Raw genomic sequence first — 25277 nt, forward strand, 5'->3', positions numbered from 1 at the left:
TTTCTCTTCCCTCTTGTTTTTTTCCACAACCATGTCCCTAAAAGGGCTCCGTAAAAATGCATAAGTGAACATGAAAAAATCATGATGTGGGCTAATTATCCCAAAATTTTGTCGATTTATTGTGTTTAAATTGAGTAAATTGGACAAGCTGCAAAAAAAATTTTTTCAATGTAGAAGGAAAAATCGCTTTATACATTTCTTTGTTCTGTTGAACACAAGAATTTAGGAAAGCAAACAGTTCAGGGGCACTTTTGATTTCCACTGTTATTTTTCCAACTATAATAGTTAATGGTGGCCATGTAATTGTTTACAAGCATTCTTCCAAATATCTTTCTCTGTGTTCATCACAACAAAGAAATGTATAAATTTTGAACAGCTCAAAGGTGAGTAAATGAAAATGACAGATTTTTTATTTTTGCGTGAACTGTCCCTTTGAGAGCTTATATCAAATGCATGTTAGTTTAACTAAAATTACATTTTAACTTGGCTAGGTTTGTCCTTGATGTCAGACATTACAGTCGTCTTTCAGATTATGATCTCTGAATGTTTTGTGCGTTCCACACATTCATCCTGTCAATTAAGCGTGACTTTGTGAGACATGTCTTTGTGCTTTTCTATTTGATAAGCCACAGTTTTGATTGACCACAGACTTCAAGGAGAGCCTTTTGTTAGATATATATACGGTGTAAATGCAGCCCTGATATCCCATGAGTCAACAGAGCTGTTGAAAAAATGAAATCACTTCTGCATTACTTTTCGTTGACAAATGCCCAAGCCTGTCAGCAACTGGTCAGTCAGATAAACTCAAACAAGTGGCAGTCCATCACTGACCAAAGCCAGGAGAGCGACCTATGACTTGCACCATTGTTGCATTTTGTGTGTCAAATGAAACAGAAGCCCAGCCCAACATCACCCATATCCATCGCGGTCCCTTTCAATAGAATTTGCCGCATGCATTTTGTTCCTTCATGAATATTTCATTTGCTGGAGCCAAATTATCTTATGTATAATTTAAAGCAGGCATGTTGTTGTCTACCAATATGGAGTTCACTGGTCATTATGAAGTCAGCAGTATTTATAAGAGATATCAGTCTTCACCACGTCTGTGCAGACGTGTCTAGGACAAAACTAGCATTTGTTCTCAGCCCTCCTTTTTTTAACCTCACAAAGGAAAAAACATTATCTACTGCTGCACACCATCAGCTGTGCTAGTACTAGTAGTATTTTACTTAAGATTTTCTATTCTTAAAGGGATAGTTATCATTTATTTCTCTCTTGTGTCATTTCAAACCTGTATGACCTTCTCTTTTTCACAAAACACAAAAGAAGATATTTTGAAAAATGTTGTTAACTGGCCCCCATTCACTTGCATTAATTTGTGTCCTAACAATAGAAGTGAATGGGGGTCAGTGTTGTTCGGTTTCACACTTTCTATAAATATCTTCTTTTGTGTTCTGCAAAAGAAAGAAAGTAATAAAGGTTGAACATGTAAATGATGACAGAATTTCCCTTTTTGGGTGAACTATCACTTTAACTGTCCCTTGGAATGTATAAGTGTGTCATATTTGCTGTAGAATATTATAAAGAGATTTTCATGTATTTTCTTTTCGATAGATGTCTTAAATGTGCCGACGCTCCTTGTCAGAAAAGCTGTCCTACCAATTTGGACATCAAGTCCTTCATCACCAGCATTGCCAACAAGGTAAAGGAATTATTATGCACAAGCTCACTCGCACAGCAGCTATGCCCAACAAACTTTATTGATGTTGGCTTAAGTGATAATCTCATAATCCTTTATGTATTATATTTCTCAGTTAGTTAACCACATGCACTTATACATTGCTTTATCCGGCCAGGTAAAATCCTCAAATCTAAAATCTCCAAGGCACTGCTTGATACCGTGTTTATTAATGGCCCTGCTTTGTGTATTGTAGAACTACTATGGGGCTGCGAAGGCAATCCTCTCAGACAATCCTCTGGGTTTGACTTGTGGTATGGTGTGTCCCACCTCTGATCTGTGTGTGGGGGGCTGTAACCTCTATGCCTCTGAGGAAGGTCCCATCAATATCGGTGGACTCCAGCAGTTTGCCACTGAGGTAAGGGGCTCTTGAAGAAGAAGGTCTGACGTTCACATCTTTTCATCATTTATTAAATGATCTTTGTGAATTAACTGTATGTTTACTCATCTAAAATAGAATACAAAAATAGAACCAAACCCAGTGGTGCCAATAAGAACTTTGAATCAAATACTTATTTTTAGGTTTTAATGAGGATTCCATCTTTGGTTTAATGGTTGTCGGGGGTTATCAGTGCTCACCTCTTTCTTTCTGCTGTTATGTACTTTGTACAATTTCAGTTCCTTCTCATATCTAACTAACACTAGGCTCTTAGTTCATCTGAGAAAATTTCAGTATAGAAAAGTCTTTTTCACTGCTGGAATGGACTTTTTTCAGAGGTGTAAATCAAGAACGGCTCAAGGAGGCAGAAAAATATTCACCCTTTGCTCTTGTGTTTTCCCTTTTGTTCTTTTTCTTTCTGCTTTCAGTCTTGAGGAAAAGAAAAAAATAAAGATTTGCTGCTTTGTACTTTGTGCTTTTTTTTAAATTGTTATTTGTTGGTCAATATATTTTGTTTAGACTTCTGGTTGTTATTGAGTTAGTAGGGGGAGAATGGGGATAGCTGTCAAACTTGTTATTCCTGTGATTATTTCTCAGGCAAAATCAATTTTTTTATAGGTATTAGGTCTGCACAAAAGCCCGTAGCCGGCCTGTACCCGAGATTGTTTGACCCGACCCGGCCTGACCATTACAGTTACATTTTTAGCCCGAACACGACCTGAACCCGAAGTGCGTTTAACAGCATGCTTTTGTATGCTGCATTTATGATTGGTTGCGATGATAATTAAACAAAAAGCTACTTGTAATCAAAGACAGTTTCATCAAAGCACGGTGAAACCTTCAACATTGAACTCACAAGAAAAAATAAAATCAAGTGCTCTGCCCTTATAAATAAATGGGAACTTATGCGATTAGAACGCATGCGAAGCAGTTTCGGAAACTATGCATTACCAGTTACAATGTTGTAAATAAAGTTCACTTTCTTGCACAGTTCGATCGATTTGCTTAAATAAGACGTCATTAATACATCAAAAGAAGCTGAAGGAATTCCTTTTATGTTGCCTCTATCTGTATTTTGAACTTTTAAAGACATGAACCTGTGAACTTGCATTTTATGAAAAACCATGGACCACAACTCCAGGTAAAGATCTTTATTGTTCTACCTGTTGAGTAAATGATCAGCCAGCTCATCTACAGATATGTCTGTTAATGCTAATCCAATGCAATTTAGGTTACAAATGTTTAGCTTTTTTTGCATGAAATATTTGAGGGTTTTATTTATGAATTTCTTCATTGTGGTGCCTAGTACACATGATTGAACAGTGTTGGAAGTGCATAAATGGTTTTAAATGGAAAACTGAGCTAATAATAGACAGACAGACATTCAAAATAACCTTTCATTGTGTTGTTCTGTCTGAGTTGTATCCAGTTATATACTTTATAAGTAAGATTTGTTTTGTTAAAAGTAGCTATTTCTATATAAATGTCCAAATTTGATTATTAATAATTATTCTTAATTCATGAAAAAACACCGCCTAAAAAGTAGTTTTTGAGAAGAATAATTTTACTTTTTTCAATTACTTTTTTAACAACAGTACTTTTACTCGTAATTGAGTACAATTTCAGCAATGTAACAGTACTTGTACTTAAGTACAAATTTCCAGTCCTCTTTCCACCCCTGCTTAAAAGTGAATATGAACTTGTTTACTTTGCAGTATTTGAGGTCTGAAAAAATACAGAGCATCTTTCATTTTCTGCAAATAAATGCAAATAGAACATTTGGAAGAAATATCGTTAGTAGTTCTTAGAAATGTAAGACAATTTGTAATTTTACCCAAACACATATCTATAAATAGTAAATTATCAATAACTGAAAATAATTTTGATATGGTTTGTCTGTAACATAAAAATGTTTAAACAGTTTGCCTATAGGGGAAAGAGGGGCACCGATGATGGTATCATAACTAATAATTATGCGATTTTGTAGCTGAACATATCCAGCAGACTACAAATTATGCTAGGATTTTAGTTATGGATTTTATTTCAGCTTTTAATTCGATTCGGACTGATATTCTTTTGCAAAGATTAATTGATTTAGGAGTAAATGGTGAGCTTATCTGGTGAATTAAAGACTTTCTTCTAAATCGCCCTCAAAGAGTAGTATCTAATGGTATGGTGTCAAAGACAATTCTTGTAAACACAGGAGTTCCACAAGGAACAATTTTTCACTCTTAGGCCCGATTCACATATTGCATCTTTTCCGTGCGCATATTCGTTATTTGAAATGTAGACGCGCGGAAATCGGGGGGCCAGAGCGAGAGATTGACTTTTGGTGGCTTCCTCTCTACTCACCGCCGTCGCAAGCATCACTGCTTCTGCCTCACTCCATTTTTGAGGAGGTTGAGGTGGTACATCTGATGTGCCCCGCTACTGTCCGATCGAACAGCCTCATAATTGAGATCTCAAATTTGCCGTGTGACCTCGAAGGACCCTTGCCACTTGGCGAGTAATTGAGAGCTTGATGTTGGGAGTTACACAAGCATTAATGTTTGAAGAAAGAAGAAAGGAGAGGTTTGTGAAGCTTTCTGTGTTCTCCTTAGGTGTTCAGTAAGATGGGCATTCCTCAGATCAGGAATCCAGAGCTCCCGTCACCAGAGGATATGACAGAGAGCTACCACACAAAGATCGCTCTCATCGGCTGCGGTCCTGCTAGCATAAGCTGTGCCTCTTTCCTGGCTCGACTGGGATATGACGATATCACCATCTTTGAGAAAAAGAAATACACTGGTGGGCTCAGGTAAAGGGAGTTTATTCTGCTGCTTATACAGAGAATCCACAACCGGTTTAGTTGCCACTGCTTCAAGTTATCCATCCTCTTAAAGGAATACTTCAAAAACAAAAATGTGTATAAGGCATGTTAATTTCAAACCTCTAAACACAATTTTTTTTTTTTGAAGAACCTTGGTAACCACACAACACTGGCTTTCGTTGACTTCCATTGTATAGACCCCGTAACCCCTTTCTTAAAATATCTTCTTTTGTGTTCCACAGAAAAAAGAATCATATTCAAGTTAAAAGAGACGTGCGGGTAGATAAATGAAGACACAATTTTATTTTTAGGTGAACTGTTCCTTTAAAGGCAAACTGAAGCACAAAATGCATCATTTTGTCAACAATGTTTTCGTGTCCAGCTACTCGAGATGCTTAAACAAACAGTAATATTTTGATAGTTCCCCATTGTTTACACACTTCACCTTTAGCAAACCTTTTGGGTACATCAGACAACATCCCAGGCTGAAGTCTAGCATCCCAAACACAGCTCTAATGATCTTTCAGCTGAAAACTCTAATCAATATATTGCCACAACCAAACAACTGTAAAAATTAAATATTGTTTTTATATGTGTGTATTTGTTTGTCTTTGCAGCACTTCCGAAATCCCTCAGTTCCGTTTGCCCTACGAAGTGGTGCAGTTTGAGATCGATCTGATGAAAGATCTTGGTGTAAAGGTACCGATAAGCAGTAGGGGGGTGTCATGTCAGGTCTTCCAGCCAAATGTCACTGACATTAATAATCATGCAGGGAAAACCAAGCAAACAAAACACAATTAAAAGCCACATTAGCAAGGCAAGTGGCTAAGACATCCATCTGTCCGTTGCCTGAAAGCTGTGATGGTGAGAAATGGCAATCGATAGTCCTCATTCAGATCACCTGACCATGATTCATTTGATTTTAGACTTGAGAGAGAGAAAGGGGGAGGGGGACGGGTTGTGAAATTTGATGGATGTTATTCAAAGTGAGAGAAGGGGAACGGTGACTCCCATAAGCTGACTAAGATTCATTTTCACCAGAGAGTTGTTAGATTTTCATAACGTCAGTTGGTCTAATTAAGAAAAATATTACTGTTGAGAACACCAAAACCTAAAACCAGCGCTTCCCGTATAGTCAGCTGTCCTTTATGAGAGCATCCCAAGCGACGTGCAGCCAATTACAGTCATAACTGATTGATTTGCAATGTACTACAGCAAAAACTTTAAACTTGATACAAATATGAATGTTTATTCAATATGGTGTCATCTTCTTATGAAGGATGCATGAAATTTAGCCTTAAATTCTGTCAGAATAATTTGTCTAGCAATACATTCAGTTATGAATACATTTTTTAAAATGCCTCACATGTCGTGCCATAAAATGGTGCCATCTCTTGGATAGAAACCGAGCACTTATATCACCATATTGTGTTTAAAAATCTGTCTTTTATATCGTTTTATGGCCCATTCGCCCTAAACAACTTGCCTACTACATAAGAAGCGCCTTTGAATCCAAGGCCTATAGTCTATTTGTCATTTGTACCCTAACATATAGCAGCACATGTGACCGCAGAATCGCTCAATTTGCAGTAATGTAGCATAACTACGTATGCGCTGCCATCACAAAGGTTGCGGGATGATTGATGTAATTATGTCCTGGTATTCACAGCGGCGTGGAATAATTGACGCTAACATCCTCTTTATGCGAATAATATAGACAGATGGATGCAGCTGAGACAGATGCATTGTGGATGGTGTTTTTCTCACAGGTTGTTCTTGAGAAGGGACTCGGGCAGAATGGGATGACTCTGACCTCACTGAAGGAGGAGGGCTTTGAGGTCGTCTTCATTGGCATTGGTCAGTCTCTCTCTAGAGTTTCCTTTTGCTCATCTGCATGTTTTTCTAAGTAAAACAAGGCCTTTTTGTCATCTGTGTGGAAATCTGTTTTTCACTCATCCAAGGTACTCTCTTAACCTCTGGAGACAAACAACCCAATGTCTTCTTTTAGCTGGGTGCATTCAGTTTTTTACTCATGTGATCTGTCTTTCTCTTATTTTCTCTATCCATACAGTGTCCTTCGCATTGTGTGTCCCTTTAAATACACATACCTGCCCTCCTTGTTAAATGTTATATTCATTTATTACGCTTTTGCCAGATCGTTCGTATTTAACCTCAATGCTTTGCCAACTTGTGCCGTGCGTAGATTCTTCGAGCAGCAAGAATTATGTCCATTGAGTCACTTTGCCTCTATTTTTATTAATATAATGTGCATTGGTGTATTGATTTGATTTGAGAAATTCAAACATTCCTTGAGGGTGACTGTGTACTTTGTGGGTCTTTCTTTTCTTTATAATTAAAAGGTATTCGTATAATTTATTATGTTTGAATAAGCGCTGCTTTTTGGTAGCTAAGCCTCATTGTTATTGAGCCGGGCGAGTCGGAGCAGCTCTGGGATTTCTTTTTCTCATAAAGCAACGGCAATAAGCTTTGAATCATAAAGGAAATGATTACATTTGCGCCTCTGTGATATTTTTTTTACCACTTCTCTCATGTTGTCTCTAATGTCAGCCTCTTTTGTGATTGACATGCAAATGTGTACCATTGCTTTTCATAGGGAGAAACGGTTGAAAAACACAGATAAGCATATTCCTTTTCAGACCCTAAAATTCACAGACTTGTTTCACGATCACACTTTTTGGTTGTTTTATCATGTGATTGCTATGTTGCACGTTCTTCATCTCAGTAATAGCTTTCATCAAAATATGCCTTTTCAGACCATTTGCCTTAAAAATGGTTTTCTGTTTACATCAACCACAAAATTGTTCACAATGGAGGCAACTAGGACTAGAATGCGTTAAGGTTAGAAGCAGTCATGTTGGTTTGTCTAAAGCATTGATGAAGATGAAAGCATCAACAAAGCTACACAAAAAGAGTAGGCACATTGGCCTAGATGTTCAGTTCTAATAAATCCGACATCGAGGTGAGGTTACTGTGTATTCTTTGTAAAGGCAGACAACATTTGCTTTGTTTTCTACAGAAGCCCATAGAATGTCATATTTTAGAGATTATAAAAACTGAATTTATGTACGGCAAATCATTTGATTTTAAAGCATTATTTAAAGCATATCACGTGTGTTTTGAAACCTTTTTTCAGATTTTGTTTTTCTAAACTTTTACTGCATATGGCATTTAAAGGCAAGCAAGCAGTCCAATAGCTATTATTCAAGTTACGTTTTTCCAGTAATTGCTGACGAATTCTGGAGGATTTTGTCGTGAACAGCAGATGGTATATTGGATATCAATATGTTGTGCTTTACATTTATGGCAGAACTAAAAAAATTGAGCTTGTTACTTTTTTATTCTAGTATATTACTTCTCAGTATTGCTGGTAGTTGAAACTGCAGTGAATACAGTTAACAGTTCTTGATCATAACTTGACAACACAGCTCGGCACAAAGTTGGTGCTATAACTACTGTATGTTGAATCTCAAAGGGGAACACAATAAGAATACAGAATAGATTGCACATGTATTGATCCTCACTGTACACGTTTGCGCTCAACTCACCATCAGGTTAAAGCACAAAAAAAGGACAAAGGACAGGTTTTAGATTTGTTCTGTTACACTGTAAAATATTATGGTAACAATATTGCACTATTTTAAGTACTTTAAAGCGTATTTTTGATGCAATATTCCATTAATAAATCAAGTAAAATAACCTTAATTATTTAAGCACATCTCACTTGATTAACTTAAACAAATCAAGAAGAAATACTAGTTTGAGCATTGGAGTTAAGTTCTTGATCTATTTTAACTTCAGTTTAACATTGATTATTGTTTACAACATATATGATGTACAAGTACCATGAGAGTTGTCTCGCAGTACTGGCATTAGCACCATTACTGTTCTCTGAGTGAAAATAACACATCATGAGCTCTCCCATAACCTAAGCCAGGGGTCGGGAACCGTTTTTAACCAAAGAGCCATTTTTCCAGTTTTGGTTAAAAACGTCTTGGTTACGTATGTAACCTCAGTTCCCTGATGGAGGGAACGAGACGTTGTGTCGAGAACGACAGATGGGGTTCGCCCTTGAGAACCAATCAACTCTGACTACTATAGAAAAGGCCAATGAAATTTGGCGAATGCAATTTGCATGCCGGGCTCCGCCCCCGGAAATCCGGTATAAAAGGAGGCCGGCGTGCAGCATTCACTTACCTTTGTTCTGAAGAGCCTGAGACCTCTCAAACTGCAGCAGAATACGATACGTGTTCGTGGCATAAGGGACACAACGTCTCGTTCCCTCCATCAGGGAACTGAGGTTACATACGTAACCAAGACGTTCCCTTTCTGTCGGTCTCTCGACGTTGTGTCGAGAACGACAGATGGGGTTGCCTATGGAAAACGCCACAACGCTGTATCGCGTCACAATCTCTAGCGAAGCGACGGTAACAAGCCTGGGCGTGTCATCTCGAAGCTTTCGTGAGACTGTAACCTTCCAGTGTGGTGGTCGGGGGGTTCCAGAGCTTTCTTGGAGAAAGATGGGTACAGCCCTGACCGGTAACTTTCACGGACGGGGCCTTAGCTCTCTATAGGCGAGAGGCCATCCAGATCAGTTTACACCGGGTAAGCGCGACTCTTAATCAGAGAAGCGCTACAGAGGCCACCTCCTACCCGTGGGGAGGAATATGGTGGATATAGGTATGGTCTCGTCCTTGGAGGAGAACGCATGGAACGTGCGGACTGAGTAGTTAACCGCGAGGTGGAGGCCCACCTGGGGAAGCTCATGGGTTACCAGGAGTGGGAACCATTCTCATGAGGATACATCAGACGGAACAGCCCACGGAGGGGGTGTTACAGACGTCCGGTAGCACTAGGTCCGGTTAGAGCTATCTGTGATAGCTCACATGGTATCCCGGCCTAAGGGGGAAGGCTGCTCTGCCCAGCCAGCCCCCAGGGGGTGCTTGTTTGGTGATGGATGGAATGCCTATTCTTAACCAGTGTCTGGGTAAGAAGGGAGGCTGGTGAGGTACCAGTTTCTTAGCGATGTGTTCGGGTAAGAAGAAAAGGTAAATAGCACACTGACCCAACCTGTTAGAGGGTGGAAAGGTGCTTTCGCAGGCATACGCCCCCCCGGATGCCAGTCCTACATGTCGCCACGCAGGACGTGGGCTGACACCGGGTTTACGCAAAGGTTGTTAACCCTTGCGAAGGTGTTTGGGCATAGCCCAACCCGCAGCTCTACAGATGTCTGCTAGAGAGGCGCTTCTGCCAGTGTCCAGGAGGTGGCTAAACTCCGTGTGGAGTGAGCCCTCACTGCCAATGGGCATGGGAGATTCTGAGATCGGAATGCCGTCGTAACGGCGTCCACGACCCAGTGCGCCAGCCTCTGTTTGGAGACAGCCTTCCCCTTCTGCTGTCCTCCAACAGACACGGAGCTGGTCAGAGCTTCAGAGCTCTGCGTGCGGTCCAGTACGTACTGGACACAACACTAATCGGGTTGGGTCTTCCTCCCCTATGGGGAGCGCCTGCAAGTTCACCACTTGGCCCCGGAGGGAGTAGTGGGAACTTCTTGGGCACGCATCCGGGCCTGGGTCTCAAGATAACGTGAGAGTTTCCAGGGCCGAGTTTAAGGCAATCCAGGGACACGGAGGATGCTCGGTGGTCCCCTACCCTCTTGAAAGAAGTGAGCGCCGTCAGGAGGGCCGTCTTACTCTATGAGGAAGATCGGAACCTCCGAGGGGCTCTTTGGGGGGCCCTGAGGCTCCCCAGGACCACTTAGGGTCCCAAGAGGGTATGGAGCGGAGATGAGGCGGATTCCGCCCTCTCGCTGCTTAGGAACCTGGTGACCAGGTCGTGTTGCCCTAGAAACTTTCCACCGACTGAGTCGTGATGAGTGGCAATAGCGACTACATACACTTTCAGTGTGGAAGGGAGATGTTAGTCTCCAGTCTCGTGAGGAGGGGAACACAATCCTGATCAAGCACCTCAGTGGGTCTTTCTCGTTGAGAAAGACACCAGGACGAGAAGAGGCACCGTCTAGAGGCGTGTAACCGCCTAGTAGATGGGGCCCTAGCCTGGGTGATGGTCTCAGCCGTATAGGGGGAGTAGCCATCTTAGGATCTTCTCGTCCCGTCTAGAGACCAGACATGGGTGTTCTAGAGGTCTGATCTGGGATGCCAGAACGTGTCCTTCCCCTGAGAGAGCAGGTCCTCTGTCAGGGGAATGGTTCAGGGGGAGTCGCTGTCCAGAGCATCGGCTCTGAGGCCAAGTGCGGTTAGACCGGTGTGGTGTAACCAATAACACTTGGTGCTCCTGCTCCCTGACCTTGCACAGAGTCTGTACAAGAAGGCTCCTGGGGGGGGGAAGGTGTGCTTCCGCCCATCCCGCGGCCAGCTGTGCGCAAGGATATCCGTGCCGAGGGCAGGGACTATCAAGCGGGCAAATGGTGGTGTTACGGGAGGTGAACAGGTTTTACCTGGGCCTACCCGAACAGCCTCCAAATGAGCTGGACTGCACGGGGGTGGAGTCGCCACTCTCCACGAGGCATAAACTGGCGAGAAAGCACGTCGGCTGTCTAGTTCAGTTTGCCCGGGGTGTGTGGCCTGCAGGGAACGAGTCACCTGTTGACTCCACCGGAGGAGGCGTCGAGCAAGTTGTGTTTAGCTGCTGTGTGCGAACGCCACCCTGACGATCTGTATTCGCTACAGCTATAGTACTGTCCTCGGAACAGCACGTGCATGTCTCGCACGAGAGGCCGTAGCCTGCTCAGTGCAAGTAGCATAGCCCACAACTCTTGGCAATTGATATGCCAGCGCAGGCGGGGGTTCGTCCAACACCCCACCTGCGTGCCCGTTGCACACTACACCGCACCCCTGCAGGGAGACTTCAGTCGTCACCACGACCTGCCTCATAACCTGCTCAGAGGGACCTGAGTCCGTCGAAAAAGTCATAAAGACTAGGGGTTATGGTGCGTCGGCAGCAGGGCGGCATCACCATGCGCCTGCTGCCGGTGTGCCACGCTCTCCTCGGAACTCGACTCTGAAACCAGTGTTGGAGCGGTGTCATGTGCATCAACTCGAGGGGTATTAGCCCGCGAGGACGCCATGTGTCCCAGGAGCCTCTGAATTGTTTCAGGGGGACCGCTGTCTGCCTAAAAATGTTCATTTCAGACAGTTCAACACTGGTTGGGCACAACTGCGGACAGGTGTGCCGACATGGTGACAGAGCTGAGTTCCATACCGAGAAAGAGGATGCTCTGCACTGGGGAGAGCTTGCCCCTCTCTTGGTTGACCTGGAGTCCCAATCGACCTAGGTGCCGGAGCACCAGGTCCCTTTGTGTACATAACAGATCTCGCGAGTGTGCCAAGATAGGCCAGTCGCTGAGATAGTTTAGTACCCGCTCGCCTTCCTCCTCTCAGGGAGAAAGGGCGGTCAGGGACAGACCGAAAGGGAGGACTCTGTACTGATATGCCCGCCTCTCGCACGCGAACCGTGGGAACGGCCGGTGTCGAGGAGGATCGAGACATGAAAGTAAGCGTCCTTCAGGTCGATTGCCACGAACCAATCCTGACACCTCATAGATGTCAGGACGCGCCTCTGTGTGAGCACCCTGAATGGCAGCTTGTGAAGGTGCTCTGTTCAGGGTACGCAGCCTTTGGGGGCAACCCGCCGTCTTTCTTGGGAACGATGAAGTGCGGGTGGTGACCCACTGAACATCTTGGTTTTGAGGGACGAACTCGATGCCTGTTTTGCCAGAAGGGTGGTGACCTCTACCCGAAGTACGGAGGCGTCCCTGCCTCTGACAGAGGGAGAGATGATGCCCCGAAACTTGGGTGAGTCTCTGGCGAACTGGATCGAGTAACCAAGACGGACCGCCCTCATTAGCCAGCGAGACAGTGTGGGCAGCTCTCGAGCTCCCAGGGACTGTGACAGGGTGACCAAGGGGACGGTCTGCTTCATCATTCCCACGGGGGGTGGTTCGTCGGCTGGCGGAGCTAACCATGTCGCGGGGAGTCCCCGGAGGGAAGGTTTTTGCTCCGCCTGCTTACCTGCCTGGCGGGACAACGGCACGCACTGTCGGTTTGAGAGTGGTGACGGCTGTCATATGTGTACGACCTCACGCCTCGCCAGGGTGTGAGGTCGGTTCGCCGAGCACAGTCCAGTGGAGTGTGCGATCGGCTGCAAGGAAACCCGGGGAGAACAGAAAACTCAGTGAGTAAGTGGGCGCCAAGCCCTAACAAGGGCCCGGCTTTGGTGACGAGGCAGGAGTCGTCCCGTACCGACCGATCAGAGCCGTGGCTGTGAAGGTTCGGGCCCGATGTTGTTCTCCCTGGGGTCTTCCCGTCAGTGTCCCTTCTCGCGAGGAGGTTGCTGACGGGGTGGAGGTTTCCCCCTCGACCTCTGCTTCCGGGGTGCCGCCTGTGGGGGCACAGGAACCGGAGCCGATGTCGAAAGGGTCCTGGGTTGCAGGGAAGCAGACGTCACGTGAGATCTCGGAGGCCTGTAGGCGGCCGAGTCGCGGCGTGAAAAAAATGTGGTTAATTGCCACTGTCTGCTTCGCCGTCAAAAAACTGCTGAGCGCAGTCCTCGACGGTGTTACCAACAACCCACCCTGCGAGATGAGTGCATCAAGAAAGCGGACTTCCTTGCTGTCACTCTTCTGCACAAGGTATAGCCGGGGGTGTCTCTCCTGGACCACTACCGTGGACATCGTCCGACCCAGGGCCCGTGCCGCCGCCTTAGTCGCCCGTAGAGCGCTGTCAGCGGTGGCACGGAGATCCTGCATTATACCCGGGTCGGCCTTACCCTCGTGGAGCCCTCTCAACGCCCTGGCCTGGCGGACCTGCAGGATGGCCAAGGCATAGAGAGAGGAGGCAGCCTGGCCCGCAACATCGCAAGCTTTCGACACCAGTGATGCCGAAGTCTTACGTGCTTTGGACGGTAGGAGTGGTCGATCCCCCCCCAGGTGGTAGCCGTCCGCGGCACAGGTGCACCGCAGGCGGACGTTCCACCCGGGGGATCTCGACGCAGTCCTTGGCTGCCTCACCATCGAGGGAAGTAAGGGAGCCGGAGCTGGTTTCACTGGAACGGTCCGTGAGTGGAGCGTTCCAAGTTTTACACAGCTCCTCATGCACCTCCGGGAAAAACATGGCACCCGGGGTGGGCGCGGTTTGCACCGCGCACCGACCTCGGGAACCACGTATCCCCGGGTTAGCACGGATGACATCACTTCTGCTTCCTCCTGAACTCGACCGCTGGGGGTGGAGTTTGGATTCGGCAGAGTCGGATGCCAGTCTCCCTCCGATGCTGCGAGCGACATCTCATCTACGTCACACATCGTTTCCGAGTGTGTGCGTGAGGATCCGGACGGTATGCCACCGCCGGTTGGGGAACGTTCAGAAGAGCGAATCGGGGTGCGATCGGCCCGTGAGCACTTGGCTGGCGGGTTTACGTTCGCAGAGTTCCCCGTATCACTAACGCTGCTAACGTGGGTGGTCATCGGGGCCGTAGCCACAGATGTCACAGCCCGGGTAGCAGACGAAATGGTGGCTGGTTCCCGTAGGAAGACAGCCACCCGTGACCGCAACTTCTGAATGACAATCTGCCCGCAGTGCAGGCAGATGTGTCAACAAACGCTGCTTCAGTGTGCTGGACGCCCAGACACCTAATGCAGCGATCGTGTCCATCCCCCTCCTCGATGAGGGTGCCGCACCCAAGAGAACAGCGGGACATGCCGCGCTGGAGAATGCTCAGTCAGTCCTGAAAAGGACTTTTAGAAAAAATCTCTAACACCTCCGGAACCGCCGAGACGCCCAGGGGAAGGTCGCTGCAGGAAGGGACGATCCGCTGTAACACGTCGTAGCACCAGCGTGTAGTTGTAGAGGATTGAATCCTGAGTTGTACTCATGAGCGATGGCTCTGAAGAACAAAAGGTAAGTGAATGCTGCACGCCGGCCTCCTTTTATACCGGATTTCCGGGGGCGGAGCCCGGCATGCAAATTGCATTCGCCAAATTTCATTGGCCTTTTCTATAGTAGTCAGAGTTGATTGGTTCTCAAGGGCGAACCCCATCTGTCGTTCTCGACACAACGTCGAGAGACCGACAGAAAGGGAACTACCAATACTGTAAACATTTAAAGAAAAAATAGAATATTGTGAAATGAGTCAATATTTTTTGTCACTCATTTCAGAAAATGAAACCCATATATTATTGTGCTTTTATTACACATAGAGTGAAATATTTCAAGCCTTTATTTCTTGAAATTTTGATGATTATGGCTTGCAGATAATGACAACCCAAAATTCTGAATTTGAATATTACATAAGATCAATAAAAATAAGGATATTTAAAACAGAAATGTCAGGCTTCTGAGAAGTATGTTCATTTCTATTCATTAAATATTTGGTTGAGCCTCCTTTTACATAAATTACTGCATCAATGTGGCGTGGCATTGACACAATCATCCTGTGGCACTGCTCGGGTGTAATGGAAGCCCAGGCTGCTCTGATGGCGGCCTTCAGGTCATCTGCATTTTTGGGTCTTGTGTCTCTCATCTTCCTTTTGACAATACCTTTAGAGAATCTATGGGGTTCAGGTTAGGCGGGTTTGCTGGCCAATCAAATGGTCATTGAACCAGCTTTTGGTACCTTTGGCAGTGTGGGCAGGTGCCATGTCCTGCTGGAAAATGAAATCAGCATCTCCATAAAGCTTGTCAGCAGAAGGAAGCATCAAATGTTGTACAACTTCCTGGTAGATGGCTGCATTGACTGTGGACATAAGAAAACGCAGTGGACCAATAATAGCAGAAGACATGAAAGCCCAAATCATCACTGACTATGGAAACTTCACACTGGACTTCAAGCCACATGGATTCTGTGCCTCTCCACTCTCCAGGGACTCTTGGACCTTGATTTCCAAATTAAATGCAAAAAATTTCTGTCATCTGAAAAGAGGACTTTGATCCACTGTTTTTTTAAGTCCACAGTCAACGCAGCCATCTACCAGGAAATGTAAGAGCACTTGATCATGTGCTCTAAAATCATGTGTGCTCATGTGTGAGGGGTTAATATGGTTCCTGATGAGAGGCAACGGTTGATGATTTACATTTAGCAGTTTAGGCCAGAGTTGCTATAGTTTTGTTTTTAATTTCTTTAGTAGTTTTATTAATTTTTAATTTTTATTTTTTTTAGTAGCTTTTATTTTTATTACTATTATTTTCACGTTAATTTAATTTTATTGTTTAGCAATGTTGTTATGTGCTTTTGTCACTTTATTTGTTTAGTTTTTCATATTGCTATATAAGTTTATTTTTATTTGATTTATTTTCAGATAATAATTTTAGTGCCTCAACTTAAACTTATTTCAGTTTATAGATGATTTCTTCCGATACACGTGCCTGACCCAAAGTTAACTTCCTCTCTGTGTTTGTTTATAATAAAACAATTTATTTTAAATTAAATTTATATTTAATTGTAAATAAATTGAATTAAATTAAATTTAAAGCTACTTAACAATTGTTTGTTCTTTAAGTTTGGGTAACATAGCATATTTTATGTTGTTGCCGATGATACCATCTATTGCTGGGGCAACATTTCTCATTTTCGAATTATTTTAAGTTTTTCAAATAAATGTATGTTGCTGTTTTATTTGATTTAAATGAACATAAGTGTTTTAATAAGTGTAGTTTTGGAAAACATTAGAAACCTTGGTTCAAGCATGTATGGATAGGATCTATGAGCTAAACTTTAAAAATAATTATTGTCTAACCCGAGTGACAGAATAACTCTTCAACAGTTATACTTTTATAAATATGCATTATTGTGGGCATAATGTACACCAGATTTCAAAGACTGATGAATAAATGTTCAGTGAGTATTACTGTATGTTAGAGGTCTAACTAGGATCGTATTGGCCCAAGTCCATGAATTATTTGTCCAAACCACAGTTAAAAGAATAATAACTTAATGTTTGTGCACATTTAATAGTCCTATTCATTAATAATGGCTGAAAATGTGGATTTACGACAGGTGGTATGCAGATAATTGTTATCTGACCTTAATTCTAATGTTGACAAATGTGTCCTATTCTAGATGAGGATGCATAAGCCAGCAGTAAGTAATAAGCATATACACCCAAATCATCTCTATATAAAAACGTTATGCACTGCCTTACACAGATGTGCATCCAGCCAAGTGGCCATACTCAAAACCAGTAAAAACACAATGAACTGTTTTTATACATATACTTTAAAACATATCCCAGATTTATTTTAATTTCTCATAAAATGCATATCAAATGCACACTGCTTGGTGGCTCAAATTGCCTAAAAAGCCACCTGACAGTATTGTAGTCGAGACCAGCTCATTCGAGTCCGAGTATGTTGAGTCCAAGTCTAAAGATGTCCACATAAGTTTGGGACTGAGACAACCTTAAGAAATGATTTCTCTGTGAATTATTTTAATATAATACACGAGTCGTCACAAAACACCTCAGGATACCCAAGACTATTTAATTACTCCAAATCTCCTCCACCTCTCTACTTACCTTTATGTTATTTCTCTTTGCAGTGATCGCTTGCAGTTGCCTAATGCCTTACATTCATATGGGAACAGACTTGTATTACATTGTGCAAAGATTTGATCTGTGTAAAACAGCAGTGTCAAATGATGCTCTGAAACAACTGCTTTGAGCTGCTTCCTAAACAAAATGAAATTTTCATACATTCTTTCAGCCGCACAACATGGTGAATTTGGTCGTTATCCTTATGTCACCTTGTATGAACTTACTACAGATATCAGGTCCGGAAATTATGAGGAAGAAATTTCCTCCTTCGATAATTCAAATGGGGGGATTTATTAACTTTGGGGGGATGTCGCAAATTTTATAACTGTCAGAAAATGGTTGCACATTTTAAGGGGAGCTACTAAATGTGTTTACATCAAAATGTAAGCACTTTACAAACACCCTTTCGCAGGGCTACCGCTAGAATTCATGTTTAGAATAAAATGTAAATAGACGTTTTAGTGAACACCCCGGGTCACAAGGCCCATGATGACATTTTTTGTTAACAAACCTGTTGTCATAAATCGTCCTTTCTGCTACTTGTTTCTCAGTCAGCGCAAGCATGGTGTGTTGCGATGTGCTGATTTATATTCATTGTGTTGTTTTTGTCAGTTACACACAGAAATTTGCCAAAAAACACCTAACAGGTAGTTACATCAACACGTGCCATAGCTTGTTTAAGACTAGCAGTTTAAAGTTGTGAAAATGTGAACGTGGCATGTCTAGTGGTTGTTCTGAATTCTATTTTCAATGTAAAACAAATGATCTGCCGAAGGTGCAACTTGATAAAGCTGACCATATTTAGACACGTGAATACACTTTTTTTGTACCTGCAACTTTATTATCAAAGATAAATACTCCGACACATATAAAAATTTGAACTAAAACACGTGCTCATCCATTGCCAACTAAACACTGACATATGACTCAGTTTGACTTACCGCGTGCGGTTCATGTACAGGGTTATATCCACCATTTATATAACATTCCTTGAACGCTGGGGGAGTGCATCGAGCACAGAAATACTATGTCATACGTCTAACCAGTTTTTGTTAAGAAGTCAGAATGCATGAATCGCCATTGCACATCCCCTTTAAGCTTAGTCATGTATTATCCTACACTTACAGTAGAAAATGAAAATGCAGACTCATCGATGAATCATTTGCTTATCACTTCCGTGGCACATGAGGCCTTAGTGCTGTTCGCTCAAACAGTGATGATGGGCATAATTAGATAGAGATTGATAGCCTCCATCATGCAGTACATCCTTGGGGTGCGTGCCAGCCATAATAGACGAATCTGAAGTGACAGGGGGTTAAGTATCACTTAGATCCATTTGTGTTTGCCCTTTGTCTTATCGACATACTTTTTAAGGAAGCTGCCTTCCATCCAGTTCATTATTATACGTTACATGTTTGGGGAGGACAAACTCTATTACATCATTGATTTATATTCACATGCTAAAGTGCTGTTATGCTTTCCAGATGAAGACACTGTCTTGTTGCATCACAATTTGATAGACATTGAGTTTATTACTTTTAATTATTAGGTTACGTTTTGAATCAATTTTTTACATATACTGTTATTGTTTTTTGTTGTAGATATTGTATGTTGTTGATGGATCTTGGAATATTTTTCATGCTCTACAAATACTGCATTGCTCAGTGGGATGACTGAAATGTTATGGCCCACTCTCCACCCCGGCCTCCCAACCCACAAGAATCAACTTAAAATACTTGAAAATATCGGACTGTATTTTTTTTTGTGTACTCTTGTGTATTAATAACTCAGCCAGTTTTTCACCCTATTACAATTTACCTGAAGGGATAGTTCACCCAAATAATTCATTCCAAACCTGTATGACTTTCTTTTTGAAGAACACAATAGATTATATTGAAGAATGTTGGAAACCGAATATTATTGACCCCTATTGACTTTCATTGTATGAACACAAAACCATGTTTCTCAAAATATCTTCTTTTGTGTTTCACAGAGGAAAAATAAACAGGTTTTGAAAAACATGAGGGTGAATAAATTATGACATAATTTATATATTTGGGTGAGCGATTCCTCTAAAGTGTCTTGATTGTCCCCCAAATGCTAATATGCCTATATTAATGTCCTCTATAACTGAAGTGCTAGTGTTTTTTTCTTAAATACATTTAGAATAAACAAATGAATTACCATTTCAAAACAGTATTTCTTCACAGATCATTCTTACTCCTCATCATCTAACAAAATGACCACTGATAACAAACAAATGTTGCCTGATTCAGCTGAACCCTCTGACTGCAGCTGCCTGAACTGTGACAACAGTTTTTACTGCTACTTTTTTGTGTGTTGTTGTCAAAAAATGTGAGCGATCCACATTGTTACTGGCTGTGTTGTTTCTCTGCTCCGGTCTAGTCTTCATTAAACGTCTCTAACTGTGTCACTGTGCCTGCAGCTCACTCTTCACATTTGTGTGAGCGCCGGTAGATCAGTGAGGTAGTTCTGGCCTTAAATAATCAAATACTGAATGCACAAGACAGTCTAGACCCGGTTTGGATTAAATAATTACATTATGACACAGGCTTTAAGATTTTCCTGGAATCCCTGTTTTGCAATGTTTTACCCTAAATGCCTTTCTATATGATCTATAATTTGAAATGAGTTATTGTAATACGTTTTAGAGGGAGGTATTAGAGTTAAAGATTGTAGCAAATCATCTTTAAATGTACTCTGCTTAGAGGCTTTTAAACATATTTTGTCTTATTGAGTCATTCTTTATTGTCGGACAGGTCTTCCACAAGCAAACAGGGACAAGATCTTTGAGGGCTTGACTTTAGAGCAGGGATTCTACACATCAAAAGATTTTCTTCCCTTGGTTGCAAAGGCCAGTAAAACAGGTAAGATGGTGGTAAAGTGACAGAGTTTGAGGCATTTAAATGTCTGATTAACACTTTTATGGCAGAAGAAATGAGTGAGATTGTGATTTAAACTTTATTGCCATTTCACTGAATTACTTAATTTTATGAATTGATCACTAACTTTAGGTTTGGATTTTTTGCTTGTACGATGTCTATGCACTGAATGTTATTTATTATTTTATGGTACATAAGAAGTTTGGTGCAAAGATAAGATTTTTTCACCCATCATATTGTGCATTTTAATAAATAAAAATCTAACTGCATTTGATTTATTTTTATTTAAACACGATAAAACACAATAAAAACGTAACATAAAAAAAACATGATTTTTGTCAATGTTAAAAGCAGAAATATCTCATTTTGGAAGCAAAATTGTCATATTTTGTTTATTTGTTCTGTGATGTGTCTCTCTCGCAGGCATGTGTAAATGCCGTCCCCAGCTGCCGAAGCTGCACGGAAATGTGATAGTTCTGGGTGCAGGAGACACCGCGTTTGACTGTGCAACCTCTGCTCTCCGCTGCGGAGCTCGACGAGTCTTTGTGGTCTTTAGAAAGGGCTTCACCAACATTCGCGCTGTTCCAGAAGAGGTAAAAAACCTTCAGCCTGTGAAACATTTCCTATTTAAGGAACATCTGTATCCTCTGTGTTCTCAAGACATTTTCTCATTATGTCCACTTAAATTACATATTATGTAGAAAAGAAAGCGTTAGTAGAAAAGAAAAAAATGGGCAAACTCTATTGCAAAAAACAACACTGATGTAATAAAATACGAAATGAGGGAGGCCAGTGAACGAAGCCAGAGAAACAAGAAGTTTCGTCCATCGTCCTCAGGTATGAAAAGAGGCCGGCGTATGCATAAAGAGGACATCCATCAGCACACAAATCATTTTGATTAAATTTAGTATATATAAAACATATAGTTAATGGTTTATGTATAACAACAAGCAATTAGAAAATAACTATAAAATAATAATGTGTTTTCACGTGTTTGGATAGACCTAATAAGTGGATGTGCACAGTTGCATGCAACGTTTGTATACTTTAAACACCTCCGAGGATAGTGGGGGTCTCGAGTCACTGGGACTGTTATTTTGGGGGTCATGGGCTAAAAAGTTTTGGAACCACTGGTGTTCAAGTAAAAATATCTATACATGCTCAAAACAACATTCATTTGCTTGAAGTCAAATATGAAAAATCTATAATAATAAAATAATATAAAATAAATCTATCGTAATATATAATATATATTTTATATATATTATATATATTTTATATATTTTATATAAATATATTTTATTGTAATATATAAGAACATGCATTGATTTCTGTCCGTTCTCAGTTTCTCATTGTAACAGCAATGTACATCACATGAAGAAGAGTGTCTGCTCTGTTTCAAAGCTGTATTTTACTTCCGTGGATAAGATTACAGATCATTTTGTGTTTCTTTTGTTTTTAGGTATTCTCCACTACCATTGTTTGGGTTTCGTGTCTGTGCCTTGAATATGGCCTTTCTTGTGTCTAGTTTGCTTTAACTGTCTAAATTAATTTAAGACCAAGAAATAATCTCCTTTAGCGTATCTCTCTTCTGCAAATTCCTGAGACAAATTCTTATGTAGAAAATCCTAGTTTGATTTCACTGTCCATGCAATTAAACTTTAACTGTCTGTTTACTCAAACAACATGATGCACTTTTTGAAACTTGTTTAAGAACTTTTTTTGCACTTCACTTTAGTTCAGCTGGTGGCACAGAAATTACCCACTTTAATTTTAACACTAGCGTGCGCTGCACCTGGTGGGCTGTTACAGACGGTACAGAAAGAAAGTCCCAGAATGGATATAATATATTAAGGGAAATATAAATTAAGCTTTGAGTGAAGTTATTTTAATTATGCACATTTTCTCCAGTACCTACTCAACTGTGAAACCGGCCAAGTTTAGAAAGCCATTTCTCAGTTATTATGGATATTTTGCAGAAATCTATCTTTTTATGTGGAATAGTAACATGAAATATTAATATTATGAAATTAAGGATAGAATGGAACCGCATTGAAGTTGACACAGTTAGCTGTAAATTACACAATAGCCAGGGAATAAAGGAGATAAAAGTCGGTTTAAAGACGCAATGTCTTTATTTAATGGATTAAAATCACAGTGAACACATTAAAAGTAAAAGATTTCACACAACTGAACTTAAAATTTTGCATAAGGCCAGGTGAGATAAATGACCTGGAGTTAAATATGGATCATGCTCAGAAAATAGTTTTAAGATAAAAATAAACATGTTTTTTCTCTTAGACGCCAAACGAGACAAAGGGTAAAGACTTATTGTCTTCACAAATACTAGACTAGGGTTATTAAGACATCTTTAAATGCGTTTGTGTCAAATTTAAATATACTGCTGGTTGTACAGTGTGATTTAATACAATATGAATGCAATGCATCCACTAAAATACCTAAAGACCATGTTCCCTGCAATCCCATTTTTCAACCTTTAGTTAGTGTGTAATGTTGCTGTTAGAGAATAAATAATACCTGCAAAATTATAAAGCTCAAAGTTGAGTGCCAAGCGAGATATTGTCTTTAACAGAATTCGCTTTTCAAGGACTAGAGAACGGCTGGATCGGACTACAGCCCTCTACTTCTCGGGTACATGATGTCACTATTCCCAGTGTTTTTAATAACCTCCTCCCAAAGGAATACGCAAAAATATGGGCGAGGCCTTCCTTAGAGAAGTGGAAGAGCCCCTCGAGTTGTGTTTGGTTATCAGATCCTGTACACTTTTAACTGAGCTACGCGCAAAACTTTTTTCACTTTCATCACAGTCCTACAGCTGGTAATAAGAATTCAGCTACACACATTCTAAGATAACCAACGGTTAAATAACAGCTTCAATGACTCTGTAGAATCCCTGCTAATCTTTTTGAAAGCTGTTCGGTGTAATACACTGATATTGTGTGTGTGTGCGTATACCTCTTTCTAAAACACTTCTATGAAACATCCTTTAAAGTCCTGCTTGCAAATGTCTCCTAGTCAATCTGCTTGTTTTATTCTCCAACTCGTGTCCAAAATAGTAAGGAAAACTAACGCTTCTGTTACTAGTGTTAATTAATATAACCGGTCTGACGCCATTCAGTCCAGGGTCATTTCCTTCGCACTAGTAGGAAAAAATTTGCAATCTCTTACAAAGATTGGCGTTTGCACATGCACTAGCAGACCTCTGTTACACTTTGATCAATCTGCATGTTTTTAACTGATAAAGTGAAGTTGACGCCATTCTTACTGTTTATTGCGCAAGGCCAAAGTTTATGAATACACGTGCACCGAGAGGCTGATACGGTATGTAAAATATGTCAAATATAAAGCAATTTTTTTATTAGAAACATGAACATCCATTATTCACCCCAAAAACACAAGCAATGCCTCAAAAACAACAAAGACTGGTTCCTTTAAATACTTTGAGACTAAAACATAGTTTGACACTGAAATATATGGTTGGACACTATAGTAAAGCTAGTGAACGTGTGGGGTATGTGTAGGGAATCTTGTCAGATTGTCAGACAAGTGTGCACTGTTAGGAGACGAGCGGTGGTCTGCCTGTGGGCTAATCGTGAAAAAGCTCACAGCGAGAGGTAATATCAGTTTTTCAGTTTATACAAGACAGTTCATGAATAGCAATGAAATTCATTTAAATCTTGCATTTCCGTTAACGTTCCCCAATTTACACTGCACACTTGCCTTCTTTCTAGGTTAGTTGGTGTCAAAGACAATAACCTAGAGGAAGAAGTGCTTTTCATTTATAGTACGCATGGTAAGAATAACCCGTCTCGTGGACAAACCTTGGGGTTGAAAACACGTTAATTGAAGAAAAAAGTAAAATAAGTTTTCTGTTAAGGTGTTATGGTGGACAGTGCTTTATATAATTAGATTTATTTTTCTGTGGAGCTTTTTAACAAAGTAATTAAGACATATTCTTCTCTCAATGACAACTGTTGCAACGCTGCCATGGAAACAGTGACAAGAAAGTTAAACTTAGAAATGTGTAACTACAGCAACTATTAGCTGTGCCTTTGCTCTGTGAACGTTCAAACGTGTGTGCTAAACCACTGTGGCCTTAAATTAAGCTCCTTTATAATGGATGTTATTTTTCTCCTTTGGAATGTGGGTGTATTATTTCTTAATTGAAATATTCGCATTTACGTTCAATGCTTTTAACAGATGCTTTTCTCGATGCGGCTCAGTCATGTGACACCATTGTGGTCAACAGATGGTATGCATTTAGAAAAAAAGAAATTAGTCTAATAACAAACAAGTGTGAAACACGATTACAAATGCGCAAACCAGTTTGAGAATCATTTGGATGTTAGTGTTGAAGGAATAGTGAGTGTTTGAGAAGGTTGAATATCTGACGGACTGTTACATTCTGCATGAGCTGCAGAGGTTTGGTTGTATACACAGAGAAAGACAGAGAGCCGACTGTTGTTTTATATTTTAGGTTTAGAGAATGGCTGTTTATCTTATGGACGTGGAGTAAGAATGAATAGAGATTTATTTTTGGTTGTTTTCATACACCTGGTTAAACAAAGCATGCCTGGGCCGGTTCTGGGGGGGCTAGGGTTTTTTTCTTGGGCCCATCCAAAAATATCCACCTGGCAATTATAATAATTACAGATTAAACAGATTGCATTATCTTTACATAAATAATGATGTTTTAATGTTCAAACTTCTGAAAAAACTTCACTTAGGTTAGGTGGTAAAGATATGTAGCTCTGGATGTCTGACAGCTTAAGTGCTTCGGGACATGACCTGAAGTTAGGAGGTGAGGTGATGGTTGAGTTGATGGATGAAAGTAGGTCCGGTGAGTTGGAGATGGTCAGGGGTGA

The 25277-nt window shown here is 41.3% G+C and overlaps 1 protein-coding gene across 1 annotated transcript in view; it reads left to right on the forward strand.

Moving 5' to 3' along the window:
• Window positions 1-25277, forward strand: part of dpydb (dihydropyrimidine dehydrogenase b) — a 120436-nt gene that overhangs the window by 20786 nt on the left and 74373 nt on the right. The window contains exons 4-10 of the mRNA XM_056743741.1: window positions 1615-1702; window positions 1935-2096; window positions 4718-4914; window positions 5544-5625; window positions 6696-6783; window positions 20269-20376; window positions 20815-20984. Coding sequence (XP_056599719.1) covers window positions 1615-1702; window positions 1935-2096; window positions 4718-4914; window positions 5544-5625; window positions 6696-6783; window positions 20269-20376; window positions 20815-20984 — 895 coding nt within the window. The remainder of the gene's footprint in view (window positions 1-1614; window positions 1703-1934; window positions 2097-4717; window positions 4915-5543; window positions 5626-6695; window positions 6784-20268; window positions 20377-20814; window positions 20985-25277) is intronic.

Source organism: Triplophysa dalaica, chromosome 3 (assembly GCF_015846415.1).
Source record: "Triplophysa dalaica isolate WHDGS20190420 chromosome 3, ASM1584641v1, whole genome shotgun sequence".
Classification (NCBI taxonomy): domain Eukaryota; kingdom Metazoa; phylum Chordata; class Actinopteri; order Cypriniformes; family Nemacheilidae; genus Triplophysa; species Triplophysa dalaica.